Source organism: Quercus suber, unplaced genomic scaffold, assembly GCF_002906115.3.
Source record: "Quercus suber isolate HL8 unplaced genomic scaffold, Cork oak 2.0 scaffold_253, whole genome shotgun sequence".
Lineage (NCBI taxonomy): Eukaryota > Viridiplantae > Streptophyta > Magnoliopsida > Fagales > Fagaceae > Quercus > Quercus suber.
The window spans coordinates 834,924-847,740 of NW_027069709.1; the positions used below are offsets into that span (position 1 = coordinate 834,924).

Genomic DNA, 12,817 nt, shown 5'->3' on the forward strand with positions numbered 1-12,817 from the left:
AAGTGTAAAGATTTGATCAAGTGTGTGCATTCAAGAGCATTCTCGTGGCTAGAACTCACAGCTGACTCGTGAATGGTGACTCGCCAGAACTATCACACGTGTGAAGCATGCAGGAAGTTGAAGGGTTAGGACAGCTGGATCACTATAGGACAAAAAGTACAGTATGGTCATTCTGTTATTTGGCGACTGGAACTCGTAACTCATCCCAGTCGCGAGTCACTCACCAAAGCACCCTGTTTTGCAGAAAAATGACTTTTCACATTCCTTCTCATACTCTACTACAAATACCCTTATTCCCATGAAATGTAGAGAGCTTTCAAAGAGAATTTTGAGAGATAAACTCTAGAGAACAATAAGATTGATTCATCCACAATCTTATACCTTTGATTCTTAAATTCTTCTACTCTCACCCTCTCCATTGTCATACCCTTAAGAGGATCTTTAGCCAAATCCTTACCTCACCATATTCATATCAGTGAGAAGGTTATTTGGTGTTTGGGAAACAATTCAGAGAGGACCAATTCATTTTGGTTGATGCAATGGGCTTATTGCGGGATTCGGTAAGTTAGAAAAGATAAGGTTAGGTTTAACCCTGTTGGAGCAAGAAGCTTGGAGGGCTTAGGTGCATCAGGTAGATTAGGCTTGGAGGGTCTTTTGCTATTCATGTATCCCAACTGATTTTCTAGTGGATCATTTTACCGCTTGGAGGGCGACGGAGAGATTTTTCGCTGAGTTCTTCGGTTTCTTCTTCGATAACACGTACCGGTATTATCTTGCGTTTGCTTCTCTTTATCCCTTACTCTTTGCATTTAATTATTGCTATGTTGTGATTATATTATGGCTTAGAGTAGTTTGTTTATTTGGGTATAGCTTATATTTATCATTCCGCACATATATTGTTTGAATATAAGCTTGTGTTGGTATTTTTGAAATTGGGGGTCTAAACATTCACTAGTGTTTTACACACTAAGTGAGCTTTCACACACCATGAAATTAAAGTATGCTCAACTCTCTCACCGTTTTCCACTCATCATTAATGTGGCATTAAGACATGGTGTAAGTGTGTATGCATGTGTCTTATAGATGATTTAAAACCATGATAGAATATGGCTTTATATTACGCACCAAATACTCTTTCTTCTTATTTATCCAAAACAAAAACTATATCCAATCAAATTACCCAAACCTAAATCATATTTAAGCCCCTAATTTTATAAAATAAAAAAAAATTACCCGTAGGGGTTTCAACATGTTAATGGTGGTGGGAGGCCAGTATGACAGAGGTGACAACCTCTCAGATTTTTCTTTCTATCTCTTAAAAATATATTGTTAATCTCAGGTATGTTATTTTGGTAATAGTAAAATAGTGCGTTTCATTTAACAATCCACAATATTTTTGTGTCCCTTTATCTCTCCCCAAGACCTTATCTAGTTAGTTATTACTATTAATCCTTTTTTTTTTCTTTTTTCTTTTTTTAAAACTAAAACAGTGGGTATGCTAAAAGATATGAAGAAAAGAGAAAGGTGAGGTGTAAGCTCAAGCAATCAATGAGAGATTAATGAAATAACAATAAAAATAAGTTAATGTGAACTTTTGGGTAACTTAAAAATATATATACATATATATATATATATATATATGTTGGTTAATTCTTGTGACAAAATATTTTGCATGTAGTCTGTATTTTATTTTTATTTTTTTACCTCTTTTCATTACGTTTTTTTTTAGTGTTACCTAAAAGTTCAATCTCACCAAGGTTCAGTGCCCAAGAACTTGCACATTTCATTCTGCCTTTTAAAGATATAATTACACAATGGTTAGGCCATTTTCCCCTTAAGAATTAATGTAGCATTAATTTCCATACATTTGTGAGAAGTGGACTATATCCAAAAAGGTCTCACTAATCGTAAAGTAACAATTACAATGGTCACAATAAAGAATGTGGTGATCACCCTAATATTTTTCCTCTAAGGGTCCGTTTGGTTCCCGTAAAATATTTTTCAGAAAATACTTATTTTCCGGAAATGCTATTTTCCGGAAAAGGAAAATATTTTCAAGTGTTTGGTTGTATTATGAAAATTGTTGTGGAAATATTTTCATGTGTTTGGTTCTATTAGAAAAATGCTATTTTCCTACCATTTTTTCACAATTTTCGGCAACAAATTCCGGCAACAACAACACAACAACAACAACAACAACACCAAATTCCGGCAACAACAACCACAACAACAACAATCAGTTCATCAAAAAAAAAAAAACAAAAACAACAATCAAACTTAAAAAAAAAAAAAAAAAAAAAAAAAAAAAAAAAAAACGGAGAGATCGAGGAAGACGACGATTGACGGCGCGGTGCGACTCGTCGGTGCGAAGAGCGCTGGGTTCGAAGGAGTTCGACCATCGACAATCGACGGCGTGGCGCGATCGAAGGTGCGACTGGATCTGCTCGTTGCAGTGAGGCGATGGGGACTGGGTTCGTGGTCGCCGGCGATGGTCTCTCGACTTGGATCGGCGATTCGTGGGTTCGTGGCCGCCGGCGATGGGCGCTGGGCGCTGGGCTTGGATCGACGATGGCGCTGGGCTCTCTATTTCTTTCTCCCTCTCCCTCTTCGTGCTCTCTGTTTCTTTCTCCCTTTCCCTCTTCATGCTCTCTGTTTTTGGGTTTTCCGGAAAATAGGATTTGAAGTGAAAATAGGAACTGAATCCATTTTCACCTCTGACCAATAGTCAACGGAAATTAATTTCCAGAAAATCGATTTTTCAGGTGCAACCAAACACCCGTAAATTCAGAAAAGCATTTCTGGAAATGTTTTTCACCCAAAACAAACGCAGCCTAAGTATCCATTTGGATACACATCCGTGTCCACGTTTTATTCTTTAGCGCGTTTTTAGGCTTTTTTTTTTTTTTTTTTTTTTTCAAGCCGCAACTTTTGACTATTCTCCCGTGAACAGTGCACCCATCACTATTCACAGGTCCCACAAACTTCACTTTTCAGCCCCTTTTTTATTAAAAATGAGTCTCACAACACTATTCACACATTTAAAAATTATTTTGCTACAGTGTTTTCAGTTTTCAGTTTCAGCAAAATAAGTTCTATCCAAACGGATCCTAAAACTCTTCAATCTCTGACGGGCTTGCATTCATCTACATACATATATTCTATATTCCTTCAGCTTTGTAACTATGCAACAAAGGGATCTTACCATCAGATGAAGATCCCAAACTACCATTGCAATGGTCCTCACTCAATTCTTCTTTAACTTTTGCCCATACGACAGCATAAAACCCAACTGATATTATAATTGCTCCAATGATGCTGCAAGAACAGAAACGCAGTGACTTTTGGGAAAAAAAAATTAGTACAATGCAACTAACATAAGTAATATTGAGTGTGTTAGTCTTTATATGTGTACGCTTCTGCAATTTCATGAGAAGGAAAGAGAATTATATACCTCCCAAGACATAGAGCATCACCAAGGAAAATGACACCCATAGCAGCTGCAATGGCTATTGACAATGGCTTGAAGATTGATACATACACAGGCCCCTTCAAGTGCAGGCCCCATGTGCGAACAACTGTAGTGAAGGGTAAGCCAAAGAGGCCCTGATCAGAGAGAGTGAAAGTTAGACATTATCAATACCCAAAATTGTCACGTGTAGCCAATGTTAATTTCTTACCGTGAATATGATGGACACCAGTGCTATATCAGGCCTTAGTCTCCAATCACTAGAGTTTCCTTCTGCTATTAAACACACTGGTGCAGATATAATTGTGGCACACAATTTGTATAAGAAGACCACAGTTAGCTCTGATGGATATATTTTCATAACCTGGGTCTGTGAAATGCCATATAATTCAAATTTGGCATTTGTAACCTTAATTAGATCGGAACCAAGCGGTCACAGGCTCAAATTTTCAATTGCACCTGCCCTTAAGGCCAAAACTCACTTATCAAAGAAAAAAAGGTTTTGAGTCTAAAGTTTTTCTAAGTACTTAATTGTACCATCTATTATAATGTACCTGAACAATGTACCAAATTGAAATCAAAAGGTACTCAGCAGCAAGTAAAAGTCCTCCTATGATCCAATCGGTTTGTGATGAGCCCAATGAAAAATGAAATGAAAGGGATGGTGATTGAGATGCAGCTGATATGATTGTTGGGCCCTTGTAGAAAACTACTATCAATGCACCTGAGATTGATACTATTGTGCCCACGATTTTAGCCTGAGTGATTGAGCTTCTCAAAGCTAGATTTTCCATCCTTTTTTAAGCAACCATAAGAGGAGAAGAGAGAAGAAATTTTGGTGATGGTAATCAACTTTAAATAGCAAGGAACAAAGTTACGTAGGCATAAAGAGTAATGAAATAGTTATTACTACCATGCCTCTAAAATAAATTTTAGTCACAAATTATAGATCAAGTTTTCTTGTATTAATGAAAGAGGTGTCAAAACCATAGTACTGCAGTTAGATGGACTTCAGAAGTTTCAATCTTAAAACAAAGTTAAAATGAATAAGTAAAGACTCAATGATACACTAAATGTGTCAAAAGCATTGTATCTCAACTGGCATCTTCTTGTATTTTTAATAAAAGTGTTCATGGTTCAAATACTTCTCTCCATTATTGCAACTATCGAATCCAAATAATAATAATAATAATAATAATAAAATGATAAACTAAGCGCAGACAATGAAAGAGTATTAATTCTTGCACTATATTACAAGTTCATCATTTTGTAAATCTTTGTACTCATACTCAACATTTAGCCAACATTTTGTAAATCTGTGTTGTGATCCATATGTGATATGTCTTCTCTTAGCTGGTCAAGTAAATGTCTAAAACCATGTTAAAGAATGCCATGGATAGGTAGAACTTAGCTGAGAGAGGACTTCTGAGGACATAATGCCATAAAAATCTCTTAACCTTTTTATTTTAATTTAATTAAAATAGCAGTAGCTGAATTAAGGAACTACACTACTAGTTCTTGTTGTACAAATGTTTGAAGAAGTCAGAGCCCTCCACTAGCCAGACATGAAACTCATTTACTCTACCAGTCCAGTCTACCAACTGAGATGCTACTCTATTACATTTTGTCACAAGCATAGTTGACAGACCCTCCCATTACAGCAAATTATTATTATTATTATTATTATTATTATTATTATTATTATGTTTTTCTATATTATTTATTTGGTGGTGGTGGCCCTGGTGGGGGAGGATTATGGTAAAGCAACCATGGGTATTAAAATAGTGTTTCTCATTTCATTTCCACTTTAAGAAGAAGAATATGATGAATTCATCAAAAATAATCATCAAAATCGTTCTAAGGAGAGAACGATAAAAAGAAAAAAAAAAAAAAATCAGTCAAGAATTACATCCGGGCATTTTGAACTCTATGTTTCTCAAAATCACATTTGTGCATTTTGATTTTGCTAACCTGTAATAGAAGATTTGAACTTTGTCAATGGCCAAGGAAGATATGAGAGAAAGTCTGAGATTTTTGTGTTTTTTCTTTTTCTTTTTTTAGAGACAGTGCAAATGAAGCTACATGGAATTTGGGGAAGAGGATGGCCCCACGTGAGATAGAGGGAGATGTGGAAAATTTTGGGTTTTGTTTTTATTGATTTTGAGAAAGGGTGTTTCAGTCTTTTAATTTTATTCCACCTAAGCAAGAAGCATGTGCTTGTCACATGCAATAAAATTATGTTAAATATAACAGCAAAAATAACACTGGGGTGCAAAACGTGATAAGTGTGATAGTTTAAGGTGTAAAGTGTGCAATCAAATAGTTTATGGTGTAAAGTGTAATCTAGTGCATAGTTTAGGGTGGTGAAGTGTAATTTTCCCATAAAAATAAGCGTTCATGTTGAAGAAAAGATTTTTGCATTTTGCTAAAAAATTGGTGGGTCATATGTTACTGTTTATATACTTTTTGGTACTATTTATGGGTCTCACTACATTTTTTGGTACTATTTATAGACCCCATTGTACTATTTCAACTAACTTTTACATTTATTTACATTATTTTCAGTAATAAATTTTCAATTTTAGCAAAATAAACAGTATCCAAACACAACTTAAAATAATACATTAGACTTCACTATTGTGGATGCCTAAAAAGATAGAAAAGTTCTCCTTCGATTTCTAAATTTAAAATATTCTAATTTTACTGTTTAAATGTTTACTTTGGAGCACAATAATTGATTCTTTCTGATCACATGGACGATGATGCCACACATTAATATTTAATAGAAATTTTAAATATTTTAACTAATTTTTATATTTATCTACATTATTTTTAGCAATAAATTTTAAATTTTAGCAAAATAAACTGTATCTAAACACATCCTAAAATAAAACATTAGACTTTACTACTGTTGATGCCTAAAAAGATAGTAAAGTTCTCGTTTGATTTCTAAATTTAAAATATTCTAATTTTACTGTTTAAATGTTTACTTTGGAGCACAATAATTGATTCTTTCTGTTCACATGGACTATGATGCCACACATTAATATTTAATAGAAGTTTTAAATATTTCAGCTATTAAATTGCAAACTACTCACTATTGTAGAGACCATGAGCAGGACAAAAACTATAAAAGGAGGAAAAAAAAAAAAAAAAAACCTGAAAATGACAGCAAATATGAAAGTAAAAGCCGGTGTGAGATTGCCCATGGCTGAAGCTAGTGTCGGTGAACTATATTCTATGCCTTTATAGCCACATAATTGACCTGAAAACCTGCATATATGCCCACCCAAATTAAAAAACATAGAATATAAACATAAGAAAAATACACAGTTCTTGTTTTCCAAATTTATCGTCTTCAAATCTCAAAATCACAAAATTAAATTGCAAATGCTTGTTTTTGTGTAATATTTTCGTACCCAAGAACTCCAAGTAGAAAAATCCTATAGAGGAGAGACAACTTGAACGTAGGAAGCCCTGGTCTGCATATATCAAGTAGCTTTATGTCAATATTTTGATTGATCATAGAGAAAAAATATGTTTGTATGATATAGAAAAGGAGATTATAAGAGACATACCGGCGAAATATGAAGGCCAAGGGGAGGAGAAGGAGAGTAGCTATGGCATAGGAGTAGAGAATAAAGACATAGAAACTCAACCCTTTCAAAGTTGCTGCTTTGAATAAGGTGTTTAAGCCCACATTAGTGCATTCTACTGCAACCATGGCTGAAAATGGAAGAACATCCTTGTACCAACAGCTCCCTGCCATCTCTCTCTCTCTCTCAAATGATTCTGCTGTATCTTTATAGCAAATAGAATCCCTTTTTTTTGCTTATTAATGAATGGAATAAAAAATATCTCTCAGTTGTTGTTGATAATAGTATTCTCCACTCAAATCCAAACAAAAAATATTATTCTCCACGTTACATCATTGGTCTTGCTTTCAATTTCATTGGGAGACATAATTGACTGGTTGGTTAATTTGCAAATAGTAAGGCTAAGGAACCAAAAAAATTTTTACATTCTTTTCTTTTACAACTATTGAAACAATAAATTATATATAATTGGAATAACATTATATTCACATTAACTGACTACTTCCACTACTTTTATAAACACCCATTATAATATATCATCTCGCTAGTTATATAAAAAATTATGAAAAATCTTGCATCACTTGTTGATTTACAAATTTAATTTCCACGAAAACTTGTTGTGAGTTGTCTAAGATATGAATTCTATAGTTATTGTTAGCATAGTTTGTACATGATTCATGTTTCAAGCATTTTACATACATCTTAGCCGATATTCATTAGTCAGCCTCTTGATTGTGTTTGATATGCGTTTATTCAAACCTAATTAGAGGCCTTAATAAGTCAACTATATTTTATGTAATAGACCTACATTGTAACTCTCTTATGTTCTTTCTTTTTTCCGTTACAGATATTGTGGGCTGAATTCGATGTATATATATGTAGTGAATAACTGGTGTTCATATGACTTTTTATAGCTCTTTAGAAAAGATTGGGATGTTGTGGTCAAGTTACATACATATTATTTTGATGACCTTTTGGTTTGTTTACAAAAGAGTACATAATATATATTTCGGTACTCAAATCTCAAACACATTAGTTTTTTTTTTTTTTTTAATTTATCTGAGATAAAATTCTACTTTAACCTAATTTAAGTGCATGTGTGTGAAACTCTTTTCCAAAAACTTGAACACCGACCTTCAAATTTCAAACACATTAATTTTCACCTCTGAATATATATATCATTAGTTACTCAAAAAAGAAAAAAGAAAAAAAAGAATATATAAATATCATTCTTGCAAATTAATCAGCGCATGTATGAACTATACAATAATTCCATAATTTAAATATCTAATTTCCTTTAAAAAAAATGTGAGAATATACTTTTGTAAGGGGCACAATATTCCCTTCTGGCTCTTGAATTTTTTTAAAACAGAGATCTAAGTATCATGTTAATTGTAACCCCATGCTTGACTAAGCAAAGTGGGTTTGATTTAGTCCGACACGTTAGCAATGGTCTTCGAAAACCAACATTAAAAAAACCGCAAAAGTCGCAAGCAACAGTGACAATTGACAAGGACCGAACTGTTGTGCCATGCAGTCAGCCGTGTGGGTGAAGTTAGAAATTTTTTTTATGGGATCAAGTTTACATGGGTTGTATTCTCAAAAATAAAAATAAATAAATAAATAAAATTACATAGGGTAGAATTTTGTTTACAATCTAAGCTTTACGTGTTTACCTCTAACATCATTTTATTATGCACTAATTACAATCAAGTAAATATTATAAAAATTTATGTTATCATAAATTTTTTAGATAAATACTATTTTGGTCTTTAAATTTTACAAAAAGTTTGTCTTTTTGTTCTTAAACTTTAAAAAGTTTTTTTTTTTTCATTTTTAAACTTTTTTTTTTAATATTTTAGAAATAAAAATAGGGATAAAAAATACATTTTTAAAAGTTTAAAGATATGAAGTAAATTTTTTTTAATAATTTAGAAATGAAAGACGAAATTTGCAATAGTTTAGGGATAAAAAATGATCTTTTTAAAATTTAGGGATTAAAATAGTATTTTATTTACCTAACTTTTTTTTATTATATAATGATACGAAATAATTTTAAAATTCATAATGTATTTGAATACTAATTTATCTTGACAATCCATGATTTATTATACAAAGGAATAAAAGTCACAGGCTAAATTAACTATATGTTTTATATTGTTAGTGTGAAATTAATAAGTTCTTTGTTAATTTATGTAGCTTATCATTAGGTATCAATTTTTTTTTTTTTATGAGAATCATTAGGTATCAATTTGATCATTCCCTTATATAAAATATAAGTGGGATACCATTATCATAAATTTTTTATTTAAATTTTTCAAGAAACTCAACCTCACATTAGTTATCTATATATATATATATATATTTTAAATACAAGGAATTAATGCACAAGGAAAGGGTGATCAACGTGCCAATAGGTCAGCCAGTGGGTCATTGGTCGAATCATAAGATCAAATAAAAAAAATTAAGAAATATATTAATAATTTGAGAAATCATAAAACAAAATATGTAAATCAAAAAAATAGTCATGCCAAATTACTAATTAAAATTAAAATTAACCAATTTCCATAATTAACAACACTAAAAAACATAGAATAAAATATTAATGCCACAAAAAATTGTAGCTAACTTTTTTCTAAATAAAAAAAAATATATATATATATATATTATTATTACATATCTTAAAATTCTAGGAACAAAATTATATCTCAAACTCCAAAAACTACATTAAATGCATGTTACATATCTCATTAGCTACTCCAATTCCAATAGATTATGATCAGAGCTAAACTTGAAACTCTATCTTCATCGAAAAATCTAATATCAAATTCATTAAAAAAAAAAAAATTGGAATACGATATTGTATTGGACCTATAAAAGTAAAATGTTGCAAAACCAACTTGGTGAAAACAACTCATCCAGATTGTTAAAAACCGGTTGGCTTTCACTAGGTTTACCTATTTAAATACATAAATGATCCAATTAAACAATATATCGGAGCGGCTTAGGTTTCTGCACCACTTGTTGGTCCTATATGGTATTTGAAAGATACGGTTCGCTCTGGAAGTTGCTTTGGAGGATAAGGATTCTTTATGGAAATTTCTTTGGAAGATACAGATTTTTTACTGGTGTGGTTGGATGGCAAGATTTAAGTATAAGAATTTGAATTTGGATAATTAAAATCCAAATATCTTATTTGGATAATTTAAAATCCATAAGACATATTTTAATATTTGTGAATTTGGAATAAAAATATTTCAAATTCAAATTTTAATCCAAATCTAATTTCAAGTATCTATAGGCGAGCTATGTGAATTGCTTTGGAAGATAGGACTATAAAGTGAATTATTTGAAAGATCCAAAATGATTTATTACTGTATGTACTAGTTTCTTTTGGTAATAAATGTAAACAGATGCTTTTTAATGACCACATAATCAATCTTTGAGAAAGAATTGTCTATAGAGTTTAGACTAGGTTATTGGTTTCAATGGTTAATTTAGGTACGGCAAAACGGGCAGGTCGGGTCGGGTCGGGTTCAAGTTGAGTCAATCGGATTGCAGGTCAAACGGGTCACAAGTCAAAACAGGTCATTTTAAGCGGGTCAAAATCAAGTTCGGGTCAATCGAGTTACTGGTCGGGTCGGGTTGACCCTTATTTTTTCATATGAATTTTTTTTTTTAATAAAGAAAACAACATGTATCTGTCATTTGGAAAGTTATGCAACAAATTACTTGATGTAAAATATATTATTTTGAATTCATCACTTATATCAAGAATGAACTCAGTTAAACTTAATTATTAATACTTATTCAACAATTTTAAAATTATACAAATCCGAACATTACTATCTAAAACAAAATAACACAAAGATATGTAAAACAAATACACAAATTTTATTTCTACACAATATCAACATTCCAAATATAAAACAAAATTACAAATGACTTATTGGATAACTCATTTGATAAAGAATAAAAATATATAATAAATTTACAATCTTGAAAATTAATTTTATAATCTATTATCAGTTGTAGTTGACACTCTATTTCAATTTGAGATATACTTTAAAATTTGATTGCTTACTTATTTATACATGATCTCTTTTATGAATATCATATTTTTGTTAAGCAACACACACTCTAGGAAATATCATAATTTATTTTGAAAAGCCGTTTATTTTGGACATAAATTATTAAAAAATAGGTCTAAGTATTCATAATTTATGCTAATTTGATACTTTAGCTTCACTATTTTCACACTTGTGAATATTTCTCACATGTCTACAATTTTAAATTTATGTTTTTAACTCTACTGTAACCAGATTATCTTGGCATGTATTTTGCTATTTGATATCTAAAAATATTTACTCATTACAGAATATTCAACCATTTATCTTTCAATTAATTTGCATATAGTTATGTAAATGTATCAATTGTTTCCTTAAAGTTCACAATAAACAATTAAACCAATATTGTCTTAGTCTTACTATTTTTTTTACCAAAAAAAAAAAAGTTTTAAAAAAATGGTTCGGGTTCGGGTCGGGTCGGGTCGGGTTGGCCCGAAAAAAAACACGGGTCGGGTCACGGGTCAACCTGTTTTTGCTTCGGGTAAAAAAAAAAATCAGGTTCGGTCCGGGTATTTTTCAGGTCGGGTCGGGTCGGGTCAGAAAATTCTAACCCGTTTTGCCATGTCTAGGTTAATTTGTCATGAATTTGAAAAGCATAATCTCTTAAATAAATAAATAAATAAATAAAGAATTTGAAAAGCCTAGCAGCATGTTTTTTTTGTTTTTTTTTTTATTATTTTATAAAAGAAAGAAATTCTAATCTAACTTAATCTAAATATGTATATGTGTAAAACTCAATTTTGGAGACTTGAACTCTAGCTCTTACCTCTCATACCCCACAACCACTTAAATTTTTGGAGTGACTATCATGCCAAAGGTGTGCAGTGGGAGCCTAGCATCATGTTGGAGAGCTGCTTTTGATGAATTTAGTAAATTTTATCTTAGACATAAATCACATAATAAGGAGGTGATAGTCAAAAATCACTTGTGCTAAGGGGGAAATTGGATAAAAGTAACTTTGTCTCTTTGGTTAATGTGAACAAATCTGGAAAGCATTTAGGGAGATCTATGACCCCTAGCAAGAACTTAAAGTCAGAGAAAATAGGATAAAAGATTTGGTATTGACTATTATATCTATGACTATTACAAGAGGATTGAAATTCATTTCAAAAAAAAAAAAAAAAAAAAAAGAATAAAAGATTTGGTATTGACTATTATATCTATGACTATTACAAGAGGATTGAAATTCATTTCAAAAAAAAAAAAAAAAAAAAAGGATTGAAATTTATATTCAAATTGAGTTTCTCCTTGGTTGAAGTGGACGACATATACACCTCTTTCTTTTCTTTTTCTTTTTTCTTTTTTCTTTTTTCTTTTATTTATTTATTTATTTATTTTTGGTTAATAGTTAGATAGTAAGGACGAAGAAAGTGGGGTTCGAACTATAGATATAAGACATCATAAAAAATGTCACTATTGTTGTACTATCACTTAAGATTTTGGATGAATTTTTTTTTCTTTGACAGTAATATTTTGTTTTTGTTTTCTCTTCTTTTCTTTTCTTTTTGGGGTAACTTTTGGCCCCAAAGGAAAGAAGAATTGGAGATTCAAACTACAAACCTCTGCTTAATGATGCATGGTTTCTAGCCAATTGTGCTATCCCTTGAGATTAATGTTAGGGATATTGT

At 31.3% G+C, this 12,817-nt stretch overlaps 1 protein-coding gene across 1 annotated transcript; it reads right to left on the reverse strand.

The window, feature by feature from the left end:
- Nucleotides 1-2,300: 2,300 nt before the first annotated feature.
- On the reverse strand, nucleotides 2,301-7,311 carry LOC111986894 (WAT1-related protein At5g40240). Its single transcript, XM_024018584.2, has 7 exons — nucleotides 7,045-7,311; nucleotides 6,886-6,948; nucleotides 6,626-6,739; nucleotides 4,021-4,261; nucleotides 3,678-3,836; nucleotides 3,452-3,603; nucleotides 2,301-3,315 (listed from the first exon to the last, which is right to left on the reverse strand). Exons 1-7 carry the CDS (start codon nucleotides 7,233-7,235, stop codon nucleotides 3,159-3,161), a joined length of 1,077 nt encoding a protein of 358 aa, XP_023874352.1. The 5' UTR covers nucleotides 7,236-7,311; the 3' UTR covers nucleotides 2,301-3,158.
- Nucleotides 7,312-12,817: the final 5,506 nt, after the last annotated feature.

Excerpts from the sequence above, each read along its gene's own strand:
- LOC111986894 (XM_024018584.2), bottom strand. The coding sequence starts at position 7,235 with ATGGCAGGGAGCTGTTGGTACAAGGATGTTCTTCCATTTTCAGCCATG. Across the intron at positions 3,604-3,677 it reads TGGTGTCCATCATATTCACG|GGCCTCTTTGGCTTACCCTT; the intron begins GTAAGAAATTAA and ends CTCTCTGATCAG. Across the intron at positions 3,316-3,451 it reads GATGCTCTATGTCTTGGGAG|CATCATTGGAGCAATTATAA; the intron begins GTATATAATTCT and ends CTGTTCTTGCAG.